Source organism: Lichenostomus cassidix, chromosome Z, assembly GCF_008360975.1.
Source record: "Lichenostomus cassidix isolate B80296 chromosome Z, HeHo_3.0, whole genome shotgun sequence".
Lineage (NCBI taxonomy): Eukaryota > Metazoa > Chordata > Aves > Passeriformes > Meliphagidae > Lichenostomus > Lichenostomus cassidix.
Genome location: NC_139511.1, coordinates 54,530,831 through 54,558,763, shown reverse-complemented (window position 1 = coordinate 54,558,763; position 27,933 = coordinate 54,530,831). Strand labels below are relative to the sequence as shown.

General features: G+C 34.2%; 1 protein-coding gene across 1 annotated transcript in view; it reads left to right on the top strand.

Annotated features, from left to right (window-relative positions):
- CWC27 (CWC27 spliceosome associated cyclophilin) overlaps positions 1 to 27,933 on the top strand; it is a 97,967-nt gene that overhangs the window by 45,994 nt on the left and 24,040 nt on the right. Inside the window, exon 11 of the mRNA XM_085042376.1 lies at positions 22,133 to 22,230. Within this exon, the coding sequence (XP_084898502.1) occupies positions 22,133 to 22,230 (98 nt within the window). The remainder of the gene's footprint in view (positions 1 to 22,132; positions 22,231 to 27,933) is intronic.

Below are 27,933 nucleotides of genomic sequence, written 5' to 3'. Positions count from 1 at the left end.
GATAGTTTCCCAAACAAAATTATTACTGCATTTTCCAACATAGGAAGTGGGTCCCCACGCCTACTGCCCCTGAGACATTCTGTATGTATTTACCAATCTCTAAAATGTGGTGGCTCCGTTCTTTAAAATGTTTAGTAGTATGCTGTGCAGATTTTTTCAAAATCACTTTTTTTTCCCCCCCTCAATCAGATTAATTTTCTCTCCTAAAGAACTCCTAAAACCTGCATGAACTCCTAAAGCCATTCCTTGCCTGCATAAACCAATTTGGTTTGCACTGGCATGGAATGCAAGATTGCCAGTTATCTCATAAGTAGCTTCATCCAGACTAACACCATGAGTTGTATTCAGTTATTGTTCCAACATTAACGTTGCTAAATATGATCTAGACACTGCACTGAATTTGGTCCCTGGAATATTCTTTCATGATGTGCATTTGAACTTCAGGGTTGTTTTTCCATTTAAATAACCTCCTCTTTGTAAATAAGTCTTTTTATTCATTTAGTTATTGTATGCATATTTAAAGGCATTTGGCAATTAAAACTGGACAGGAAAAAAGTTACTTTGCATATGTGTATATATATAAATCAAATCTGGTGGTAGATCATGTTTATTTTTAACAGTAAAATTGTAAATGGTTCTTCTTTCTTTGTTGCCACTTGATGGTGTTGCCCATTTGGAAGATGGTCTCTTCATAATGATTTTTAAAATTACGGTTAATATTAAAGCTGATCTTGAAGCGCTCAGCAAAATTGGTTTACAAAAAGAAAAATAATTTATTCTCCATCATGCTTGATAATCTTGAGGATTATCAACAGTGATGGTATCAATACCACCATATGTAACTGGATTTTTGCCATTTCAAACTGGATCCTGTTTTAGAATGGAAAGGATACAGTCTTTGCTACTGTATTTCGAAGACATAGGCAATCAGAAAAGTGGGGATTGAGATACAGATGCAACATACAAATACTGAGCACCAAATCACAAGGTTTTCTTTAGAAAGTAGTGTAGTTCTGCTCTTGTTTACTGTTTCGATAAGTGGGAGTAGGAAACAAGTGGGAAAAGAAGAGGACGGAAGGGGCTATAGACTGATATCTGTTTACAAATGGTATCAGTTGCGGGTTTGTGGATATTATGGAAGAGGGTGAGTAACACAGGAGGCTTTTGAGGATGAAGTTTTGGTTTCTGTCTGGATTTTATCACAGAATTTCAGTCCAGACAAAAAGGCCAGGAAAATAGAAAGCGAAGTAGTGTATGAGGGAGGAGATGAGAAGTATTTATGTACAAAGTTGGACTGTTATGGGAGCGCAGTGACTTACCCTTTTACACCATAGCAGATGCATGAAAGGCAGTTTCCTGAGATCTTTTTACTTGTCTGTCATAAACCCAAATTTTCTTATTTCATGTGCTTATAGAGTTTGATTGGAGTCAAAACACAGAGTCTTACACAGTTGTGTAAGATTGATCTCCTGTTAGACAAATTAAATCAACAGTGAACATGTGGTGTTGCCATATTCAATTTACTGAATGCCAGGGCAGCATTTTGAGCTAGTTGTTTTTATTACCTATACCCAAGGCAGACTCTATGTTTCTGTAATACCAGTTACCACATTATTGAAGAAGAAAAAAAGCAAGAACTGACATTATTTTTTTATTTCTTATGTTATCCTTTCTAATGCAAAGGAAGACAAGACTTTAATCATCACTTGGAGTCAATTTCATTTTGTATTTATTTTTCTTCTCTCATATCTAATACATTTCTGTTACACTTCTGTAACTTCAAGGCATCAGTCCTCTCCCGAAGCAGTAAAGTCCATAACCTCAAAGATACAATTGTAATCAATTTTCTATTTTAAGGAGGCATCTCTGAAACTTAGGTTTAAAAATTACATATCCTCTCATCTTTTCTTTCCTAAATGCCCTAGAATGTATTTCTGGAAGCTGTGAACCTAAGCCATATTTCTGCAGCAGATTATAGTCTACTTAGCCTGAAGGTAACGCCTTGCCAAATACTGCTGGGGCTGTGGATGCAGTTAATAGTTATGCCTCTCTCCAAATTAATTCATTTTCTGGTTTGTTTCTAGCCCCCTAGTTGGTTTTTTATACATCTGATTCTGTATTTTAGTGGTATTCATTTGACATCTGTTCTTGACTAAGCCCTCATTACCTTGCTTTGCTTTCTAGAGAAATTTACCACAATTTTTAAGGCAGTCTTCTCTGTTAGTATGAAATCCTTTGTCTAGAAAAGGCTGAATATCTTAATGTACAGGAAAGTGAAGTAATTAGAAGACCACTTCTTTTTCTAATTCTATACTTTGTGAAATGTACCTAAGAAGTTATATATTCCTCTATAAGAAGTATTTATTAATTTTGCCCTACCAACTTGAGCAGTTTTACTGCTTTCTCAGGAATGTTGAAGAAATTACTTTCATTTGTCATAAGCTTCTGACACATCTGCTTGGTGTCAGGTGTGGGTAGGAAGGGCAGACATGAAGCCTGGAAAGTAAAAGACATGGCTGTACTTTACTAGGACCCACCACTGATGCTGCTGGTTTCACTCTTTTACATACTTTAAACTAGTTGTGGAAAAACTTGTTCTTAATGAATTAACCCTTCTTTTTAACTTTTAAAGTAGTTCTAGTAAAGGTATTGATGAAAGTATACCTGATATTGGTCTTCAGTATCTCTTATACCAGCCAGAAATGTAAAATTAATTCATTCCCTTTTTTTTCTAATGTTTTATACCAGATCAAAAATTGTGCAAGAATGTGTAATTTGAAGGTTGCTGCATTCTTTGTAACAAGTGCCTAATCTTTTGGAAGAATGATAATGCAAATATACAAAAGACAGTATTTGGCAATAGATTATATAAGGGTGAATTGTTAAAAGGAAAAAGGAGATGGTAGAACTGTCTAAAAAGAAAAATAACTGGTAGAAAGGCAGGAAAAACTGTTGCAAGAGTATCTACTGGAAAACTCACGAGCCATGAGCCAAAACTGATGTCAAACACATTAATGTCTCACTATGATGAGTAACTGAGTAAGTATCAAGGACTTTTGTACCTAAAATAAATGCTAGCACTGGAATTACTGGATATTTAATTTTTTCATGTACTTTTTTAGTTTTAAGTATTAACGTCAGAAATCATCTGTTTGATGTTTTTCTTATCTGGTAACATAGTGAAACGGAAGAGTTTGGTGTGTTCTTGCAGTTGCACTGACACAGAAGGGAAGCTGTTGAGGACAAGATAAATCAATGTTACCCTTGTGAGGGAAGCAAGATAGTTCTCTTCCTGCATCCAAGCTACACAAAATTATGTTAAATACCTATAGAAAGGTCCATGAAAGTAGCTGGCTAGCTGCCAGCCTAATGCAGTTTTCATTATCAGGAAAAGAATAGGTTTTTGAGGAAAGAAAACCTGCAAAAGAAGGTGTGAACAAGCTTTAAAAAAAAAAGCCAGTTAGAGCAGGTGGAGGCAACCTGCATGAATGATATATTTATGTAGCTGTGAGACATAAACACATAAGCACAGCGCTTCCATATAGATGTGGAGTTCAATTTTTCTTAATTTGCAATGTGCACTTTTAAAATGGAATGTGCATTAGAAATGTTCTGAACATGCAATTAATAGTTCCATGTTTTCATGGTTTAGGGAACACTTTGATCATGTTATGCATACCAAAATCCAATAAAATGTTGCTGGTTTTTAAGGGGTTGTGTTATATACACAGTTTTTTAGAAAGTACTTGTCAGGTTTTAATTTGGTGATTTCCTATTAGTGCTTTCTTGTATAGTAGTCGCTTCAGTGGATCACTTGAAAAAGGTACTGGCTGTTATTGAAATCCCTTGTTGAGAAAGATTCTGAAGCAGGGAAATTCTTTGGAAAGTAATGAGTTACAAGAAAGTTTCTCCATGTATTACTGGCTTTGCTATTAAAGCTTTCTTTAACAGAGTTCAGTTTTTCTAATTGTGAAATGTTCTGCAATATGTATGTCAGTAGTAGAAATCATTGTTTATCTTTTCTTTCTATGTTTTGTTATTGTAAGATTTATTTTAAACAGAATGTGCTATGGTTCATGACTGCATGATCATTTCTGAGAATAGATATGCAAAGGAGATTATTTTATAGAGTGTACTTAAAAATTATGCATAATATTTTGCTGGAGAAACAATTACAGGCCTGCAGTCTGTTTATTAATATATCACTTCATAATACAATGAACAATAATTGTTTTCTTCACCTAAATTATGTGAAATACAAACAGCAGCCTTGTCTTGGAAGTCAGAATTTTAAGGATGTGATAGTGTAAACATACTCATTTGGAAGTATGTTTTGGAAGGTATTTATATAAAATATTAATCAGCTACTCACAGACTTAAAAGATATGTAATACTGATTTGGTACTGGGTGTGTCTTCCAATGGCCACAAGCCCTCAAAATTGTAGGATTGTAGATTATGAAATTTCTCTTTTTATTCACTAGAAATATTGATTTATAAGATCATAAAAATAGTTATCTAGCATTTTCTTTACAAATTAATGCTTTTGCTGTACCTACTAAAGGATAAGGAAACCTTAAAAGAAGCCAGTCATCCATTTAAATTTTTTAATAATTTTTGATTACTAATCTTGGCAGCAAATTGTTTCTGAAGTACTCATGATACTTTCATTATTGGCTTGGCTTACCAAAACTCTGAACAGTTGCATTGACATGGTGCAACTACAAGATCAATTGCCTTGAGAAGCTGTAATTGACATTTTAATTTAATCTTAAGCTAATATGCTTTATTTTGTATTTGTGAATGCCTTAGTGTACATACAGTCATAACTAGTCAGTGGGCACAAGGTCATTTCTAAGGCTTTAGTGTCTACTCATCTCTGAGGATGTACAATTGCATTTCTCATGGGAATTTTCAAAGAACAAAACCAGAAGAGTTCCAAGATGCTGAAAAGAAAGGAGAATCAGAATATTTGAATTTCATATCAGAAATATTTTCCAAATTATGAAACATAAGGAAATGATTGTTTCAGATATTTATACTAAGAGTACCAAAAGTGGTACGTGTCTTGTAGAAATGAGAAAGCAGATAAACTAAGTAACCTAGTAGATCTTCTGCATTTTCTTCCTCCAGCTTTTAAAATCATTCGCTACAAATTTTGAACTCTCCCTTTTTAGCTGTTCCAAAAATCAGTTTACCATTTGTCATGTCATTTTTGCAGTGGAACTTCAGCCAGGACTGGTATGACCAGAATATTAATTCCACAAAATTTTTAAAGAGAACTGTGAATAAAGCCACAATGCTGTCTTTAATTAGTTTTGTTTGCATTGTCTGTGGGTTTCATGTTACTATTTGGTTCTTCCTATTGACTAACTGCATTTCTAACTGTTCTAGATGTTTTTCTTGCATTTTTCAAGACAGAGTTCCTTTCTGCCCATATTTCAATTTTTGCAAGTCTGTTAATGCGTTTCTGTATTCTTGCTGCAGATAACAATTATTTAGTGTCTGCAGATTTTATTAATATACTTACTATCTGATTAATAATTTAGCCAAATCAGCTCACCCTTCTTTAATAGCTAGTGAAGACACATTGAGTTATGAGAAATACCAGCAAATTCAAAACACAAATGATCACTGAAAGGTAAGATTTATGGTACTGAATGAATGATGACTATGTAAAAATCAAAAGGGAAAGAGCAAATATTTCTGAATAATCTGGTTACATGGAACATGCTTATCTTGTGTGTGTTGCATCAATATAACTGCAGCTCAGTCATTATGTGAAACGAAACACTCTTTACATGAATAGTATTTAGTCTGAGCATAAATGTAATTCCACTTTTGTGGAAGTGCAGTGCATCTGTATTAACAGACACACAATGATTTTAAAAAAAAAAAAGTCTGCTAGCAGATGGTGTTCAACAAAGACTACTATTGTTTCAGTATGAGATGCTTCAAATGTTCTGGGCATTTAGCCCAGACAGAGCCATTTTTCCTATAGTATGTGATCAGGCAATAACAAAAAGAATGAAAATAGAGGTGTCAGTCCATATAAAAATATTTTTATAACTTAATATATCTAACAAGTCAGTGGCAATTAATAAACCAAGTTAAATTAACAAAACTGATAAGATCATTCTTTTTTCATTTTCATGTCTCTCCAAACAGTTATTTGGCATTCTACCTTCTAGGAAAAAGGAGTTTGGAAAGTTAAGCTACCTGCTGGTACTGTTTAAGTGCCCACAGATAACATAACTCAAGCTGCCTGGTGCCTGAAAGTGAGTGTTGGGACAATCAACAGGAACAATAAAAATCTGTTCAAACAGAAAATCCACAAATCCCAAGGATTTGGAGCCTCCCTATGGATTTTCCACAAATTTTGCTGTTTTCAGCAGAATCTAAGCTTTTATTTTAAAGGTGAACTGCAAAGCTGAAAAGAAAATTGAGTTAATAAAATATGTGCTGAATCCCCTACTCTCCTTTTGCAGCCTCCTAACTGGGGCCGTCTGCCACATATGTTTCAAGTTTTTCCTTTTAGAAAAAAAAAAGCATCAACAAACTCTGTGTTTCAGTATCATCTTAATACTTACTTGTTGGCTTCAAGAATAAGCCTCATCTCAATAGTCTATTAACACTGATGAATTTCTTAAATCCGTTATTTTGTTCTCTTACACTGACATGTCTGTCATCCCTCAGTTTAGTCTTACTTACTTCTTTTTGCATTTAACCCTTTAGAATATGAACTTTTGAGCATATAGTTGTAACCTTCTATTTATAAGAACATTACAGATATAAAACACTTTTAGAATAAAATGTGGTGCAGCTAGTTTGAATGAGGAGTTACTACTGATTTTAGTTTACAAGCATTTTTCCAAGTAGTTTTAGATTTAAATTGAAAAAAAACCAGATGGACTCTTACAGTTTGTCAAAATTTGATTTATGGTAACTTAAGTGACATGAGAGAGTTTTATATTAAACATTTCAATTGACATTCCTTACTTGAGAATATTTAGTAATAAATTTTAGTATTGTCAGTCAAAATGGGAATAGGATTTTACTGACTAATCAACAAGTGAAAACCAGATTCCAAAATGCTGATAAGGATGAGAGAGAAGTAACTAATACTGTATATATTGTAATACTACGTAGTATACTATACTATATATATTCTGTATGTGATAATAAATTTTGAAGTAAAACACCCTAAATTACTGCATATATATTATTTTATGTTGTTATGCATAGACTTCATGATATAAAGGAAATTCTTTAATGTAAGTAAAAAGTAACATTGAAAACCATTATCTGCATCCAATGATCTTTATTGTTTTAGCACTGAATAACAGGTGCAATGAAGAAATTAAACATAAGATGAACCCTAGTAAAAAGAGCATTGGTGATTTTTTATTTTACATTGTTGTAGTAAGACTACTTCTTTAAATGATCTCTTTATCTTTTTCTTTATAATATTCTTTTTCTTTATTGACTATCAAGAAATGTTCTTTGCCTTAATTACAAAAATGTAATTTTAGTAAGAAAATTAAAACCTTTAAAAGGAAGGGGCATCCTTTGATTTCTAAGTGCAGATACCATCATTATTTTAACTGTTTACCTGACTTTTTAAGCACTGGGTTTTAATTAGGTTATTGGAAGATTTCAGTATTTTTGGCTGTACTCCTTGATTCTAAATTCAAAGCAGCTTAGAGAAAACACACTGAAAATAATGCTGAGAGGTTGGGACAAATAGACTCCTGTAAATTCGAAGACTTTTTCACAAAAAAAAAAAGTTCATGCAAAATGTTTTTATACTCAATTAAAACCTGTATTGTAAGCATTGTTATGATGCCATATGCCTGGTTTTTACCCGACGTTTAGCTGAACCAGTTGCTAGCTTATTGTTCTTTTACCCAAATGAACTGTCTTCAGCAGGTCATAGAAATATTTCTGTGTGTTACAGCTGAACTGGTTTTCTTGTCGGTTTAGTGGAACTTGGCTATACTAAGAATAATTTGCCTTACTTCACAGAGTGTAAAACACTCTATGGTTATAGTATATGAGATATACTATGTAGTATATTATTTGAGGAATAGTAAAGCAGTTGCATGTTTATTGAATCAAGTACTATATTTACATATGTAAAAAACATTACTAATGTGACGGTGTGTTAATATTTGACAAATAAATGCCCCCCTATAGCCCTCTACTGATCAAATTAATATCAGTGGTGGCATTGTTACAAGAACTGAACTGTTCTTGTGATAGGAAATATGAAAATGTTACCTTCATCAGTTCAAATACAAAATTTAGTCAACTGTTTTATAATAAATTCAACTAGAAGGGGCAAAATCTTAAGTTACTGAAGCCTGAAAAGATGAAACTTGCAGGATACTTCTTGACTGACACAGTTATACATGGGATAAAATGCATGTTAACTAGCATCTGTCTTTAAAATGCTCAAATACAAAGTTAGCTTTCCTTGTATGCTAACAGCTGGTCGCTTGGAAGTGTTTCAGCCTCAACATTTTAAGCCTATGTAATACAATTCATAGATGTGTCATATTTTTTTATTTCATTTTGAGATGGGTTTAATACACTAAACTATACTTACAATAACCCAGTAGAATTATTTATTTACAAAGCAGTGTATAAAACAGGAGGACTTGAGACTGCACTTACAAATAATTAATGTGGTTGCTTATGCCAATCAGTTCTCTCTAATGTGCTAGAATAAAACACCCTGTTGAGCATCCTTAAATAGGTTCAATACAAATAATGTTCATTATTTGTCAATTACAAATCTTTTCAATCACACCTGAGGGTCAGATGATCATCTGAAGTAGAATTTTATTGTAACATAATGATTCAGGTCCAATTTCAGATCTACTGCAAAAGTAATACTTCTTTGCTATTTGATTTCATTTTTGAGATGTACTTTAGCTCAATATAGAAATACTTTTCATTCAGCCTAACGAGGTATCAAAATGCTTTTCTGGCTCATGTATAGTCCATGCTTAATTGATGAACAGATGTGGAATAATAATGTGAGAGGCATTTTGGAGCTGGTTTTTTTTCACATGAGCAAGGAATGGGTAATTAGAGATGAAACTACTTCATAAGAATGTGAAATCCATCTCGAGTATGAAGCAGATCAGCTCAAATATTCTTTTGTAAAATAACGTAGAGCTGAGATGGTGCTTGTAGATAACAGACCTTACTTTTGGTTCTTCACAGACTTTACAGATTATAATAATTGTTATAGAAGCTATTACTTTAATTTCATTGATTCTTTTGTAATAATCTTACTATGACGCTAATTTGTTGCTGGGGTTTGTGACTCGTATAGTTGAAATAAAAATAATAATGTACAGAATATACTAAGCACTGAAATACATGATTTGATAACACTGGGAAGCAGGGAGAGTTTTTCTCATTATGTATACATCAGTGTAATTAATTGTATAGTCTTTAGACATTTTCCAGATAAGTCTACATCAGCTGTGGCATGATGGTCAGGAATTAAGTAATCAATTCAAAAGAAGTTCACATGGGTCCTAAATAATGAATCAGGCTTTGATTGTATTTCAAAATCAAACTGTTGATTATTAATCTACTGCCTTATTTAACCATTCATGTATTACATAAAATTAGAATGCTTTTCCTTTTTGTTTTACCTTTTGTTTTACCTTTTGTTTTTAAAGTTGGTGCTTTCAAAGTTCCACCAAGCTTTTCCAGTTACATCAAATAAGAGGATGATCTTTCTTGGAGCTGCAAAAACTTACTTTCCCTTCATTCACAAACAGAAAATGACAGATCATTTTCCAGGAGAAGTATTTTTACATGAGAGACATTTCTTTCTGAAAATCAATTAAATAACCAAATACATTTATGCACCTTCAGACATGGAGCTATCCAGTATGGCAAATACCACTCCGTGCTTATGTGCTACTAAGTCAAAATCATAAATGTCAGGTTTTAGAAGTCATAACTGATATAAGAATAAATTATACCAAATTAGATAAAAGATCCATTTAGCCAAATGTCCTGTCTCTGCTGGTGGGCAGAAGCAGCATAGTGCTGAGATACTACTGGGCACCTTTTCCTTTTTTCAACGATCTGAAGTTCAAGGCTTATGTAGTCAGCAAGTTCATTTTGCCTTTTCTATTTAATGTTCTGTGGTGTATTTTTCTTTTTGACTAGATCTAGCTGCTTTGAACCTGTTCATGCTTTCAGTCTGTATGGTGTCTTGTGGCAATACATTCCTCAGTTTAATTGTAAGCAGTATGGACAATATTTCCTTTTATTTATTTAAAATCTGCTGTCTTGCAGTTTCATTTTATAACCTCAAGTTCTAGTCATATGAAAAATAGCAAATAACACCTGTAGCTTACATTCTATTGAAGATATTTCTGTCCTGTGTTTGTTTGGATATATTTTTCAAGCTCATTAAGATCTCCATTTACGTTCTAATTTGTTTTCCATACAAAATGTCTATACCCCAGTATCTTTAATCACATGCCATCTCTGATATCTGGATTCTGATTTATGAACAAACTTTAACAGGAGGATCTCTTCTTTTACTGGACAGCCAGAAGGCCTTGATGGTCCATTCTCACCAAAAACCCAGCTGAAACTGATTTGCTCTTTCTGCCAGTTTATTTAGATTGAGGGGATCAGAAAATTAAGACAAGGGGGTTTTGAAAGGTCCTCTTAACCCCCCTTGTGTTCTGATACACAGGCAAGTGTAGACTGAGCTAAAAGGGCTAGACTGATGAGTGAGCTATGTAATTTTTCCAGAGACAGAGAATGTAAAATATATTACTTGGCTTATTCTGACTGCATTTTGTTGTGCAACTCTGGAGAGTTATTCCCTGAAGTGCTGTGTTTAGTGTGTATATCTGTGTTTTCTGCCTTAAACAGGAATAGGGAAACCAGGAGCAGGATGCTGCTATCAGAGCATCTCATCCAGCCTGTACCTAGCAATCTCTGTCTTCAGGAGTCCCTCAGAAGAATTATGATGTAAATTGTTCTGACAGTGGAAATCCTGGCTTTTGACTTTCCCATAGTGTCCTGCATCTCTACCCTGTCACATCATGTACATGTGGTTCCTTCATGTGACAAAAGAGGGCTTGGGAAAAGTGGTTGCTGCAGCTAGGTTCTTTTCTTGCTGCCAGAAAAATTCTTTCCAGTCTGCTCTCTCTTGTCTGGATCAGAGGAGCCCCTAGAAGAGGGGGCAGCCAGGGAGGATCCTCAGGCTGGATGAATCACCCTGTTGGATCCTTTGAGGCTCAAATGGTAGTATTGGAAGACGGAGGGGTTTTCATTTTGAGTGAGGCTCAGTGATTGTTTCTAGACTTGAAACATTCTGCAGACAGTCTTTAAACTGGCATTAAGTTGTTGACATCTTTATGTACAAAAAAGCAATTTTATGTACAAAAAAGCAATTTTACATAAAGTTGACATTTGAGAAAAATTAAATTTTTTTCTCTTCAGAGACCTACTCATTTCAAGTCTTAGTAAAAAAAGAAAATCTGTAGTTGCTTGTGGAGGAATATACTAGATAGACTCTGTAGAATATTTAGCTGATCTTTCAGGCATTTTAGCATTGATCCTGAAAGCACCTCAGGACATACTTAACTTCAAGCCTTTTTTTACATTCTTAGAGCTACAGTTACTGTGTACTCAGAGTTCTCAGTTGTAGTTTGCAGTAGCAAATCATTTTAATATGTTTTGGTTGTTTAAAATATCTGTTATATAGAGACTGCAGAACAGACTCACTTAGGAATAATGTTGCCATGTTTTAATAGGGAAGAATGTTACAATCTGTAAATGTCTAGGCTAGCTAACTCTGTGAAAGGTTTTTGCAAAATTCTTTTTTTAATATGGTTCTTACAGATAAAATTTGCTTATTCAACGCTGCTGCTATGATAGAATTTGCTATTTTGTATAGACAGGTAATATGGCAGGTCAGAAAAGAACTCTGTATGTCTGTGGTGACTATATTTTACAGTGTCTGATAGGTTTTTATGGAAGCCATTTGGTGATCTCATCAGCAACAAGTCTATTGTTTCATTACTATCAGATTCAGTGGGTTTGTGATTAAATCAGCAGAATGGTGAACATGAAGGGAGTGCTGTTCACTTTGCAATCATTTCCATCTGTTAAAAATTTTTATCAGATGTTGGGAAACAGCAGGCAAAACTCAGAGCAAGTGTTTTATCCAATTTCCAAGAAATGGTGATATATAATTGGCATATATTATGATCTTAGCTTAATCTGTCCATTTAGATGTTTAAAATAACCTATGGTATATCAGTATTAACAGAATATATAGAAAGCTATTTTCCATCATTCCTCACATTATATTCTTTTGAAGACTCTGGTGCTGATATAAGTACTTTGGTTATTAGTAATCATGAGCACTGATGACACTTTTCATAAAATGGAGAGTCAGAGTGAGACTTGTAGGGAAAAATTTCCCTTAGGCATATGCTGCTGTCTGAAGTGTCTTTGCCTTCACTGATGATGTAGGAATCTGCAAGTGGAACTGGCTGGCCAGTGGCCAGTACCACTGGCTCCAGAGAAGTGTGAGAGGAATCCATCAGCAATACCGATAAGCTGATTTGTAATTGAGTGGTCCCAAGGCATGAAGTATTCTACTTCTGAAATTCATTTTCAGCATTCACTGTTCTAAATAGATGTCCCTGGTTTTCATGTAAATGTTGGACATACTTCTAATAATGTGGAGGATTTTTGTCCCAAAGAAATTGAAAAATGAAAAATATTTTATCAATTTTTTCTAAATTACTGAGGTATTATTGATTGCCTCTTTGCCTAGTTACTAAAAGTCTGCAGTATTTGTGGTTTTACTACACTTTTTCATGTTTCCTCTGTCTCATCTTCTGAAATGAATAATTCCTTTATTTCTTCATCTCCAAGTCAGGAGTGATTTTTCGTGATGGGAATAATCTTTGTCATCCTTTCTGGAGTTTCCTGTATTACTGTGCTTGCCATCTTGGCATGGGATACTCAGTTTCATTTATAGTATTCTGAATGGAATAGTATTGGCTGTCTGCTGTAAAGCCACTATAATACTTCTTGGTTTATTCTCCTTAATAAATGTGCGTTTTCTGTTATTGTTTTCCACAACTACATATTGGTAGAGATACTCATTGAGCTGTTACTAATAAATTCATAGGCTTTTAAAATTAATTTGTTCTTACTTTAGAGTAACAGAGTCTTTGCAAAATGTGCAAGGACTTTACTCTGCAGGGTCTCCTTCAATTTTGTAAGATAATTTAATTAGAGTTTCTGAGAACCTGTTTGTTCCATTTTCTATTCCAGAGCTCAAACCATGAGAAATCACCATATTTTGTCTGGGCTTGGCTGAGCTTCTGATTTTGGATCCTCTGGAAATGTATTTCTCTCCATTTTTTCAGAGTATTTAACTTGAAGTATTAACTTAGCTATACTGAAAAGTAATTGCTTATTCTTGTCTTTGTTTGGCTGATTTTTTTTCACTGTGTGTTTCCTTTTCAATCCATTTTTTCAGCTCTTCATTCTTTTTATAAGGCTCATTATATAGGCTTTTTGAATATCTAAAGCTGTTCACCTTGTTGTCTGTTGCTTTGTTGACCCACACCTTCACCAATACATTGGAATGAAACTGCTGAATTAGTGAGAATACTTGGAGACTCGCTGTTCAAGATTATTTTTATTTTATTAATTACTTGAAACAATTGACCAGAAGCTGTCATGGTGTTCACTGTGCTGTCCTTGGTCCTTGGTCCTTGCTGTCCTTGGTCATACTTTTTGTTCTAAAGGTACAGTGTTTGTTACCAGTGTTTGGTCATCTGGTGCAACATTGATTTTAAGGGGAGTTAGTGGAACAGTCATTTCTGAGTTCCTTCTGAGGATGTACTCTGGAGCATTATCACACTTTAATTAATTTAAATCTAGCCTTCTGACACCTCTCTATCTCTAGTCTTGTCTCATCTTTATGTCCAAATCGTCAGGTTCTTGGAGAATTATCTCCCTAGAATCTTCTTTTGAGAAAGCTGACACAGATCAATCATTTATCCTATCAGCAGTGATTTTGTTTTACTTTATTATTCCCTTTAATCCCATGTGACCTAGTGACCTCCTGCTTCTTTTATGTTTTCTTGTTTTAATTAATTCAATCATTTTAGCATTAAACCTTCAGCTGTTTCCTCTTTAAAACTCATAGCCCTTTTTATACACCTCCTAACATATGACCTTCTACAATCTATTCTGACAGCTCTAGCTTTAGGTTTACAGATGCAAAATTCTTCTAAAATTATTTTAGAACTTGCTAGTCACACTATTTAATTGCTTGTCTTTCTGGGCCATTTTTTGGTGAGCTTTGCATTGCAACTAATATTTTTGGGTTATTTTATTTTACACCCATGCTACTCCTAAAGCATTTATTACTTTTATCTAAGATACTAGAACCTTTTTGACTATTCTGGTGAAACCACGCTTCTAAAATTTCAGATCAAGTTACAGATTTGGTTTGCTTCCCCTAAGACAGTAGAACAATATAAAACAATGATCTACATAATAAAATTAGAATGTTGAAGTTGCTCATTAGTGGCTAATAGAAAAATCATGTTGAATTGGTTTCCTAAAAAAGATTCTGATAAATTAACCTTCCAGTAGGTATTTCCTAAGCAACAGTAAGCTTTGTGCTAGGCTAAATGTTCATGATAAAATTTATTTGGGATTAATCTGGAGGAGACGGGTAAAATTAAAGAGAGGGAAATGCAGAACAAGAAGTGTAAAACAGGTAAGAAGTTGGTAAAAAGAGAACGTAAACTATGTGGAAAGCTATTGTTTAAGGTCAAATTTATAGGATAGTTCTAATTTCAGTAATACTTTAAATACTAAAAACCCTACCACAATTTGTTAAAAGAAGCTTGTAAATACTACAAAGCTGGAAAGTAATGTTAATAATGTAGGATTATCCTAATGCAAAATTGTATGATCTCAAAAGCGTGAATAATAGAAATAGGGTGAAATTTAAGACTCATAGAATCATACAGTAAGGAACAAAACCAAGAATTCATCATGCAGGCCATCATTCAGAAGTGAGAGCGTAAGAGGAAAACCTCTTAATTGCAACAGCTCTGTTGGTCTGCAGTGTGGTGTTATTACAGAAAACAAAAAGCAAACACACTTCTTATCAAACACTAAGCTAGGCATATGCAATCTGAATAGATACAGTATTGGTCTGGATGGGAGATGCTGTTGGTCTCCTCCACTTTTTCTGGTTTTGTTTAACAGTTGTTAACTATCTTGCAGTAAGCAAAATTATGTTTTCCTCTTAAACTGAGAAAATTTAGGGTCTCCTATCTGTTCCAGGAGCTGCTATGAACATGGAAGGTCCAGATAGTGCATAAAATCAGCTTTATTATATGATATGTGATACATGATATATCCTTCTATACATGCCTTAATGCATACATCTGCATTTTCTGGCAGTGTAACTGGTGGCTGAACAATGTAAGCAAAGAAAGTTTAGAGTGAAAGCTAATACCTTTTATTAAGCAAACTGTGGAAGAAAAATAAACTAGCTGAAGAAGAGCTCGTGTGCCCTGAAACCTGTGGGTTTTTCTCCCTCTACATCTGTCTTAGTTGCCATAATAAAATATATTGCCTCTCCTTTAGTATCTTGTGCAAGTTTATACTTCATGCTCAGCTTACAGGCCCTGCTGTTTGCTGAGTTTCTCCAGTAGAGTAAAATGGTAACACTCTTCATCAGTTTCAGCCTGTTAGAATTCATTGCGCAGTGTTGGGACTGCTTACAGTCTGGAATGTATAATTACATTAAAATAGAGTGCCAGTTCTCTGAATCGTAAATTATGTGATACACCTATTTACTGTCAGGTTTATGGTGATTAAAAGAGAGAAATAGTGTAGATTTCATCATTGAAATCTTTCCTAGGTATAATATATAAATACTGGTAATTCACCCATAAATCCATTCAGTGCAGAGGTTTTTAATATTTTATTTTTTAAACAAAGAGTTACAGTACTAATTGTAAACTGTAGTATAACAGGTACTGCTAAAGTCAAACACAGCATTAACTGTCAGCCTTACTGTTAACACAGGTGGCCATACAGGACCCAGCAGCTGTATTAAAATATTTCATCTACAGGTTTCCAGTGTCAAGGCCCACTGAATATGTATGTCACCATTTTTATATTGTCGTCTTATTTGAGATACAACTGCAATACACCATTTGCAGAGAACAGACAGATATATGTCTGACTTCTACAGCAAAACCAGGCTGGCAAAAAGACACAGTGATTATTCCAAACCCATAATTTTCATTCTCATATTTACAGCTGTAAAATTCTTGCAGTACCAGAGATGAACAGTAATGCAATCCAGACAAAAATAAGATTCTTGAACCCTAGAAAAATCTTAGATGTACATGCCAAATGGGGAATTTGCTATCCATTCCAAGAATTGCATATTGCAGATACCTCAAGGAGCAAAAGGGGGAATATCAGAAAAGGCTTCAAAACTGGCAATGTAGACCAGACATTTACCTTGATTCTTCCACATGTTCTGCAAATCAATTAGTTGTGCAAACATGACATTTTACATTGTTTCATTTTATGATTGAGGTTCTCTATTTGAAAATCCTGTTTGTATTTTAACTTAGAATTGTAACTCTCAAAAAGAACATTATGCATTTTTCAAGAGTATCTAGCGGAAGACAAAGCTGTTGTCTGAACAGAGTTTCTTCATCATTGTGTCTGGTATTATTAAGGTACCTGCTTGTCAGTTCTAGAATGACCTTTCCATATAAATCTTGGGCATTGAAAATTATCATTAATAGATATAAGAAAGAGAACACGAAATGTGCTTTTAACAGAATTAGTACATTTGGGGAAAGATATGACTGCCTGTAACAGGAGGGGATTGAATCCAGGATTTCTGTCCAGACTATCAGCTTATATTATGAAAGGATAATATTATGCTGTAGCTTGATTTTTATTTATCAGGTTTATCTAAACTGAACTAAAATCATCTATTTTGTTATGAAATTAATATGAGCAGTGTTGAAGTACTTCAGGATTCATTTTATTTTATTAAGATGTTATAGGGTGCTGCTCATGTAAAATTTAAACTTACGTGACAATTGTGGCATACTTTTATTACCTCTAACATTTAAAAATTACTTTTAAAATAAGAAGAGTATTTGGGGTTGTTTTCCTTGTTCTGATATGCTTACTTGGAGCAATACTTACTGCGTAATGTTACCATTTAAGGATAACCAGTTACTAATGTTCTTGTGATGTTACTTAATGAGAAGATAGCAAAAGGAAATGAAAGGAAATTGCCTTTAAAAAAATATAAGCAATGTAATTATAATACTACAAAAAGAGAAGGGAAAATAACATGCTATGTCATCAAAAATAATAATTTATTCATCACTACAGCACCTCCCTGAATTAATTGTTGTTTCAATTGCGACTTACCTTTTAGAAAAACTGCAGGCCTGGGGATGCAGAATACACCATGATCTTTCAGTTGTTCAGTCTCTGAATAGTTCCTCCATCATAAATTTACATTTATTTCAGTAAATCCTCTGACTGTGAGGTGATCTGTATTGTTCTGTCACCACCTAAATACTTCCATTTTGAGGGAATGTGGTCTTGTTTAATATTGTTTTTACCATCATCACCAAATGACTGTGTGCTAGGGTAACCTCAAGGAGTTTGAGCCTCTCTAGGGTCTTAGGTGGAGTTTAGAGGGAGAGTAGTTAATACTCTGAATTGTCATGAAGTTTAGACTGGAGTTCAGGTAAATTTGGAAATGCATGTGATTGAAATAGCAGCATCAAATTAATTTTAGCATCTACTGAGATTTGTGATCACTGGATGGCAACGTCTGAATTACAGTTTTGAATATATGTAGCCATTTTTTTTCCCTAAATCACAGTTGAATAAGATCCTGTGCCTCTCTAGGTCTTATTTGTGTCTGTATATAATACATATTTCAGTTTTTAGAGACTTGGTGTGCTTAAATAAATACAGACAGTTTATATACATGTATGCAGAAGCATAGAAGTACAAAGAGACTTAGATATGTATATAGAGAAGGAGGAATGATTTTGGACTTGTGCATAGCAAGTATGATCATATAGTCACTTACACCAAAGTCACAATTACTGTTTATTTCTGTAATCAGTTCTCTTTTCTTTTGCCAAAGTGGAGTCAAATATAGAACTTCTCTTTTTTTAATTAAGTCACTTTGTAAATTCAGAAGACACTTAATTACTATCAGAAAAACACTTTGGTTGCATGGCACTTAGAAACTTAAAATATTTGGCTAAATTTCCAACTGGTTTTATTTCTTATTAACTGAGTATTAATTTGATCTAAAATGCAAAAGAAAAATAATTTATATACTTACATAATTTATATTAGAAAGCTGAAGCATGAAGTAGGTGTTGCTAAGAAGATAACTGCTGAAAATCATCTGCATCTGTCTGCTGGCCACACTCCTTTTGATGCAGCCCAGGAAAGGGTTGGCTTTCTGGGATTTGAGTGCACACGGATATGTCATGTCTGTGTTCTCATCCACAGTCCTTCTCAGCAGGGCTGCTCTCAAAAGGCAAGTTAGCCTTCCTTCACTCCTAACCAGGTATAATATAATGTTTTGGTACACTGTTCCGGAAAAAAAAATACCAAAGTTGAAATTAATGCTAGTTAGTGTGATTTTGTAGGTAGTAGGTAACTGTATTGCCTTTTGGGAAGACAGGAGGCAGGGAATGATATAATACAAGTTCAGAAAGTGTTGACTTTTTGATTCAGACAAATAACTGAGCTTCTGCAGTGTTTATAGTACAGGTAGATTTGTATCAAGTATTTATTTGAAAGACACTGACATTCTTATTTTTATTTTTTAGAAGACCTTATAAGAAAATAATAGAGTATATGTAAACAGAGTATTAAAAATAATTTGAATTTAATACCTAAGTTGGCACAATACAATAAAAATACCCTTGTAATGTAACTAAATACTATGTTCTACAGCTGAAAATGAAAAATGCAGATTGTAGCTGCAGGACAATACAACTGCTGAATGACATTTTGGAAAGAAGTGACCAAGAGGTGAATTTAGAGTCACTGTGGAAAATAATTTGAGCTCACAGTGCAATTATGACCTTTATGTTCCTTTTTGAGTTAGGCACCAAGTACAACACCAGCAGAGACCTGCAGGAAAGCTGAAACCCATCAGTGTATCTGATTCTGAGGTCCATGCTCAGAAGGGCTGAGGAAATACTGCAGGGAACTCTGAAGTAGAAGTTATCAAAGCTAGGAGAACATTCTTTCTTTTAAAAAGTATGAATTAATCTGCTAAAGAGAAGCCACAGTGGTGACTATAATCAGCAGTGGAGAGTTGTTGTTTCTTGACTATGCAAATAGTTTACTAAGAAAGCCGATGCCTTCACCATATATGGTGTCTTTAGGGTGTAACTAGATTTCAGCCCAAAGTTACCTAGGTACTCAGAGTTCTTCACTTCTGGAGTTCCTATCAGTTCACTCTTCACAGTCCCATCAAACCAAGCTACAGCTGAACCAGAAATTCAAATTGAATCCTAGACTTACTTCACTATAAATTTTCTAGATAAAATAATTTCCTCATTCTAAGTAGAATCTGAAAATTGTGGAGTTAGAAACCTTTTGGCTAGATCCTTTTCAGCCTTCTGCAGAGGAAGGTTACATCTGCTCTGGCAGTACCTCTGTGTGTAGAGAGAGGAAGAGCAGTTTCCAAGCTGCAGGAATTTGAAAGAAGATGAAGAGCCAGTAAGGTAGAGGAGGAGGAGGAGAACCTGCAGTGTAGCTATGGAATCAAGGGGGCAATGAGACAAGGATGGAGCAGAGAGCTATGCTTTTCTAGCAACAGAAGTTCTCCAGGGGTTGCAGGCACCTACATAATTCATTACAAACCAACAGCTATGTTGTATGAAACCTGAATGCAAATTTACTGCATGCAAAGACCTATGCTTCAAAGATGAAAGGGACAGGTACAGACTGTAGTCCCTTACTTTGATTCTGCTCTGCCTTAACAGTTTACATTTTCCTGTTAACAAAGTCAGGAGTCATTTTTAGTCCTGTTCCAGTGAATGTGGTTTGTGAATATAGTCTGACTTTCCTATCAGCCAGTTCTTATGAGCTCCTCTTCAGCATGAAGCCTTTTTGGATTGCCTTTCTCATCAACCTAATTGGGCAAAGTGAGCCTAGGAATAAAAAATATGTCAAGTGTGGAGTCTGTAAAGAGCCAAGTATCGAAGTTGTTTATTGACCTAGTACTGATCATAGAAAGAGCTTGAAAAAACATTTCAGTATTAGACTTTCTAAGAATTAAGACCTTCTGTGTTCTGTACAAAAACCCCTTTCCAGTGGGGAAAAAGAGGGGGTGGGGGAGCTGAATAGTTGTCACTAATTAGTGCGTTGTTCACCCTGCAGTAGTGTTTAGCTAACTGAGAGAAAGTGGGTCCCTCTTACAGGAAACTTCTGATGTGCTAGGCTCTGTTACTCCCAAGTGCCATTTGTAACCCACCCTGTCTGTATTGCTGTCGCTGTCTAGCACTCTAAATATTTTTAACATACAATATGTTTATTGATATGTGTTCCTGCTGTGCAACTTAAGTAAGAAAATTTTGCTGTATACTATATTAGTATTGTAATGCAGCTTGTTTGCAGTGCTATCCCCAAGTTATAGAAAAACAATAGAGTTACTTGAATTAAAAATATCTCTTTTTCTCTTTTTTCCCCTACAATTTTCTTTTCAGGTAGAAAAGTAGGACTGTAGTTTTATGTAAAAACTGTTAATCTGGCTTAGTGTAGCTTCTGCCATGCTGTTGAAAATTAAGACCTACTGCTGTGGTTGACTGAATAACTATACAGTAACAGTCTTCTGAGCTAGCGCTTTTCACAGGGTCTGTATTTGTGCATACATACAAATGACAATGAAAATCAAAAGTAGTCATCACCCAACAGTTCCAAAGTCATTTGCTTAAAAAAGGCTGTAGTCAGTAATGGTATTACAGATGAAAATTGAGGTACATAAAACAACTGCAGGGAAATGCTTGCATGTCAAATTCCTACATTGTTATAATTTCTGCAGTTCATTGACTGTGATAAAATCTAAACCAGTCAGATCTTAATTTTTTTTTTTTTTAATTAAAGTGCAAAATACAAATTCTAACACCAGGAAAAGTTGAAGCAGTTATCAGTTCTTTCCCACAGGTAACCATTGGATGGACACAAATAGGCACAAGCTGAAATTAAATTTAAATTCAATTTATAAAGGAGCTTTTTGAATTTAGGGAGGTTAAGAAGTAGTTGCCTAGATACATTGCGGAGTCTCCGTTTTTGGATATTCAAAATCTGACTGGACAGTGCTCTCAGCAACCTCCTGTGTTTGGCCCTTATTTGAATAAGGATCCTGGACTGGCTGATCTTCAGAGGTCCCTTACAACCTGTGATTCTGTGAAGGCAAATATTTCATTTGATACTTGCAAGATGACTTCAAATTTTTAGTTTCTTCTTTCTAGTGTTATCGCATGGCTTTTTTTTTTAATTTGTAAAATTAAATTAATTTTCATATCTAATAATATATGCTTGCTTATGTTTCATGTCTTTGTCACTGAACAACTGCATTGCTTGTCCAACTGAAAAATCCAGAATACTAAGATTTATTACTTGAGTCAACAGAATTTTATAACATGTGCAATATTTATTTGGCAGTGCCTCTGTTTCAAATTGTCTTTGTGTGGTTCTCATGGCTAAATATTAGAGTGTTAAAGTAAAATTCAGATGGGGATTCCTTGTTTTATTGTTCATTTCCTTAACGTATTTCTAATGGGGTCTTAAAGAAAGATGTCTGCCAGTGTTCTTTTGTTATCCCTGCTAATGAAAATATGGACTTTCTGGTGACCCAAATGATTTTAAGCCATATTCTTAGCATCAGTGAGTCCATACCTTCCATTTGTTTGTTTCAAAAATCTGCTGCCCATTAACTTTGATAATGTTTCTTCTGAGTGGTTGTACATCTCAGAAGATAATATTCTTGTAAATATTTCTCTTTGCAGTGAGGAGCTACGAAAGGAGGCACGACAGCTGAAACGGGAACTGCTGGAAGCAAAGCAGAAAAAAGAAGAAAGAGCTTTAAGACCCAAAGAGAAAGAAGGTAAGAGGTTTTGTGAAGATCTCCAGATAACATTCTGGTTTTAAAGGTTTTTTTAGTTTTGTGTACATAAATATGGACACTATTGTTGAAATGTAGATTTTTTTCTTTCTTTCCTTAGGAATGGTAGTAATGTAATGACGCCAATATGTAAGGAAGTTGTACAGGTAGCATTCATTCCTTCAAATTGGGTAGTATTTCTCCTTCTCAGTGGTCTTTAGTTACATATGCACTGTGGCCTCTGACTTGCAAAGTCGTCTTGACGTTCTGACTTGCAAAGGCACTTAAATGCAGACTTCAAAATGGAACTCAAATTCAGCAAGTCACTAGCATATATCCCTAAACCTTAGCAAAATGGGATCTTCAGCACCCCATTTCTTTTTCAGTGTTTATATTCTGTTTCTTTTTAAATGGGTATAAATTGCTACATTTGTAATAGTAGGTAAGGTGCATGTTTTAGTCCAAATGGATGTAACACCTTTTATTAGCCAAACTGAAGAAACAAAAAAGACTGGTCTTTAAACACTCTGGAGTCGTGAGACACATTTTTAGAGTGGACTCTTAGTTCCATTCTCAATACCATAGAAATCTGAAAGAAAAAAAAATTATTTTAAAAAAATTCATATAACACACAATTTACAAGAGTGGTAGAAAATATGATTTTTAGAAAACGTCATGGACTCTCTTGAATAACAGGCAAGCTTGATCAGCAGCATTTTGACAAAATAAAAAGTACAGTATCATGAACGTGTATATGAAATCTGGCACCAAATGTTAAAAATTGCTGACTCTGAAAATGTTCTAGGAATCACTGAATGAATACCAGCTTCCATTGGCAAAATAATGAATGCTGTCAGTAGCTATGCAGAAAAAGAACTGGGAGTATAGGTATAGAAAAGGTAAAGTTTTATCCTTATGTACATATATGACAAATTATCTTGAGCAGTGCCATGTATGGCAGTTCTTACACTATTGCTTAAACTTATCCCTGTTCTGGTGCCAGTTAAGTCAGTGGGCTTTGTAATTTAAGGAAATCCACCTTTACAGTGACAGACTAAAGTAATACTTGGTCAGTACTCATACTTACTACTATGGTACCGTTTGAAAGTATATCTTTTATTAGAGCAAAGCAAGCTTATATACCAGGGTTGGTGGGGAACTTGTATTTTCTTTGAAATTAATAGCAGACAGCACATAAGGCAGTTGAAAATCTAACAGTTAATAGTAACAATAATCTAGAATAATCTTGGTTTTCCTTTTTGTGATAGGATGGGGTCTGTTCCAGTACCTGTTGAGAAAGATAGATGGCAGGAAAGAATCTATTCAACTAGTTATTGGAGTACCTAACGAAAAATCCTAAAATAAACATGTTTTAAATTTTAAGGCAAAATTAAAAGGATGTTAAATGAGATACAAGTAGTGAAGGATAGAATGATTAATGAAAATAGAGTGAAATATTTCAGTTTTGTACTAGAAAAAAAGTGCAGTTGTATTATTAGTTCCAAGTATTGTACCACCAAAAAAAGATAGTGGACAATTTCATAAAAATGGACAAAACCACCCAAAACTAGCAGAACACTATGTGGACTAGTTTGTTAGGAGATACTTGAAGATATGTGTAATTTATATAGTGAGTGGGATGGAAGGGTGGAATCTTAAGTATGTAAAGATGGTAAGTCAAAGGAATGAAGCATACCTTTATTGTGAAACAGAATTTACAACTGAGGAATAGTTGAATAGACTTTAGAAACACTTTATCCTGAGTATAATGAACTCTAACAGAAGTAGAAGTGTTGTACTGAATAAGTAATTTTGCCCCAAAGTTAAAAGCATTTAGTACATCTCACTTCACCTAGTCATTTTTTATTTATTGGCCTGAATTTTCATCAGTGCAGTAGAGCTATCAACATGGAAAAGAGTCAGCTAAATGTGTAATAGTTTACCTATTCCACAGAAGTTTACATTTAAGAAATTGTACGTATTTTAAAAATACTTCTATCAGGAAATTGATGTGTAAGTAGCAGGAGATTTTTTCCATTGTTCTCTGCCATCCTCTTGGGGAGCGTGGGATGGAGAGTCAGTTGTGTCGTGCTGTAGCAGATACGTCTGTGCAGATGATGCAGACACTTGCAGTGTGTCTGCCTATGCTTTGAGCTGGCTGCATTAGGAAAAAATGTTAGTTCAGAGGCTGTATAACCACATTAATATGACTCTGTGCTTGATTAATAAACACTATATCTCAGCCGAAACTTGCAGCCATAGTGGGAAAAATTCACTGAAGATCACAGAATGGTGAGAATAAGGTTTAGGTCATACTGGACAGGATTGGGTCTAATTCTGAGAGGATGCTAAGGAAGGGGTGCTAAGGCAGCGTGACCCGTCTATTTTAAGTCCACTGGCACAGACCTTTATTAGTATTGGCATCACATTTAGTATCACTTTTTCAAATTGTTCATATTATGCTTATCTAATATTTTTCTCTATTCAGAGATTAGATTAATTAAGAAAGACCAGAGCATGAAAATTTAAATGTTTACATTGTTTCAAGAGGTGAGAGAAAAAAATAATTCCCCCTTTACATGTTTGATTATAACCAGTCTTCCAATTTGTGAATAGTATTGTTGACCATGCCAGACTGCTGTCAAGACTTAACTTTAAATAAGATGTTTTTCTTTTATGTGACATTTGTTGTAGTGATGCCAGAAATTACATCAAACACTATAATTTGAGTGCTGAATTACTTCACATTTTGAAGTACTTGGTCAAATATTCAAAAAAAGATACAATTTTCAAAGTTCTGTAGAGTAAACCTGGGAATGTACTTCAGTGAAATCTGCTTTAGACTTACAGCATCGGCCCAGTTGTTTAACTATATGTCAGTTTTAAATAGTAGTAGTATTTAGGAAGTAATATTTTAGTTTTTCTTGTTAGAACATTCTTGTAAACTGTCAATCTGTGGATGATGAAATTTAATTGTCATACATGAGAAAACAGAAAAGCTGTAAAAAATACTGTCTGAGCAGGGAAACCTAACAACTAACGTGAAAACCAACATTCAAGGGTTAGAATTCTACCAATGCAGCATTTTCGGCTTTGTTTTTAATTGTGGTATGATAATCAAATGATGGAAATGTTTAGAAAATTCTCAAAATCAAGTGAAGATGCCAATATAAAATGATGTTTTATTTCTGTTTTATTACAAGGTTTAGGTAATGTAAGGGGCACTCAAACAATTAAGCCCTGTCTTACATGGAGAGATGCTTTCTTGAAGTCTGGAACTTTAGTAGAATTTTGTACCCTTCAGAACATTATGAAAATAACAATATCCAAATTTCAATGCTTTGGGAACTTAACAGCATAAATGGATTAAGTATGAAGATTTTTTCAGTATATACAGTAGAGATGCATTGTATCAAAGTATCCATCTTGAATGTGTCACCTTTGCAAGACTGTTTTCTTCCACTATTTACATGGTTATTTGCATTTAATCTCCTATACCCAGCATCCCTATTCAGTCCCCTTCCTGCTACAGTGAATGCTTTTTTTCCTCTTGTCTCTCTGTCTGCAGATAAAGGAGGACAAGACCTCACCATAAGCCAACTTTGATTTTAGTAGTAATCTTAAACATGTACTCAAAATCCACTGACATTTGAAAAGTAACCACATTTTAGACTAGGACCATGTGCCTAAAAGCTACCGAAGTTCTGAAAGCATTTACCAGAAACTTGCAGTTTGCTGTATTGCAAATCTGCTCTGGTCTTTTGAATAAGTGTTTTGAAGCTCTAGGAATTACTCCTAAGATTTTTATTATTTGAGTTGGCTAAATGAACTAGTAAGTTTGTTCTAGAACTGTTGGTTTTTTCACTGTAGCAAACTAAAAATTCAGTAATCAGTCCAACCCTGGAAGCTCGTTCTGTAAGCAAATCTATTCAGTTGTTCACAGTTGCTAAATATTTCCTGACTCTTACCTAACTTCTTGGCAAACAGCAGCTCTTTAAGATCTTGGGCAGCCCAGAGCTATAGCAACAATAACAGAACAGCTCTTGAAGGTGCAAAGAAAACCACAAATAGAACTAGTCCTAATCAAAAATATACAGGAGAAGATGTTACAAATTCTTTCAAGCATAAAATTATTTCATATTGTTTTTCTATGTATTAATTTTTACACTACTTTACACTAAACTATGTTTTAAGTTTCGTATACATAGTATTGAAGGCTGTAATAAATGTTTTTCCTGAGTTCTGGAAGAAGTGAGTTATTCTCTTGGTTATTAAGTATCGAAAATGTCTGTAAGTTTTATGTTTGTACTTCTGATAGGAATTCCATTTTAGCTCCTGAAATATTACGGCAGATTAGAATTTCTTATGTAATTTGTAAGGATTTTGTTTGATTTGGAACAAAAACAACTTCTCATTTTAGGATTTCACTCTCAGTAAGAATTTTAAAATCAGTACTGCATGCCTCTACAATTCCAAAAGAATGCAATATAAACTGAATATTGATGAGGTGAAAGCAGAATATACTGAATGAATACAGGAATGAGTTTTAGGCCTCTTACTTTAATTCACCAAGACATTCAATAATAATTTCTTTCACTTCAAACAAGAAGTTTTTGAGTTTTTTCCCCCTTTGGTATTTTGTCTGGCTGTGCCATGCATTTCTTGAAATTTCTGTCCATTAGGTCAATTTATCATATGAAATGTGTCATTGAGTTGCTAAAGAGTATATTATGTATACTGAAGAAAATGTAGGGGCCCACCACAATTAAAACATTTACAAACCCTGCAAAATAAACTGGGATGCCTTTTAATATAGATATCTTTGTACCCTCTCCTTGTTATCTTACTTCAGTTCTGCATGAGCTCATGATTACATATGAAAATTGCATTACAAGAGTTAGTGGGATTACTTTTGTGAAGTTTAGCATATCAGGAGTGTTTGTAAAGTAAGATACTTAAGTGTATGTAAAAATCTTCATGCTAGCTGTACCTCATGAAACAAAAATCATAACTGATCCTTTAACTGATCCTTTTCGATGCTATAGGCTCTTTTTTTTATGGTGACATTAAACCTTCAGAATCAGCATGTATTTTTCTCTGTCACAATATGGTTTTTTTCTACCCTTCAGAAGTTTTGTGTGTTTCTGGTAATACCTTCACCAAACCAAATTCCCTTCTTTTTCCAGACAAGTGTTTTATGCACAGCTTCATTATCTCTTTCTTAAAAATGAAATAAAATACATGGAATTTTACACAGATTCTAATTACAAGGACAGTAATTACTACAAAGTTAGTAAAAAAAAGTTTGTACAGTGGAAAATTGTATGTATACCATCAGACTTGCATTTGTGTGAAATTGTACTTCATCTGTGCCACAACTGGTGGACTTGTTAAGGCAAAGTTACCCTACCTGCAGTGCTGGAAATGGAGCCCAGTCTTTAAGGGCAATATGAGTGTGAGCATAAGCAGTGATTGTGCTTTTCTGATCTACCGCAGGCAGCTGAATTAGAATTCATATTTCTTGGTTTCTATAAAGTGGAAGACAAAATTGCAGTTTCAAAAATAGAGCACTTCTGATACAAATTTTGTTGAGTATTTTCTATGCTGTTAAATTTACCAGATGTTTTAGGAATCAACCTCAAAATTATAAGGCTTTCTCTTCTGCTTCACTTCTTATTAAGAATTGATCCATCCCTAAACCATCTA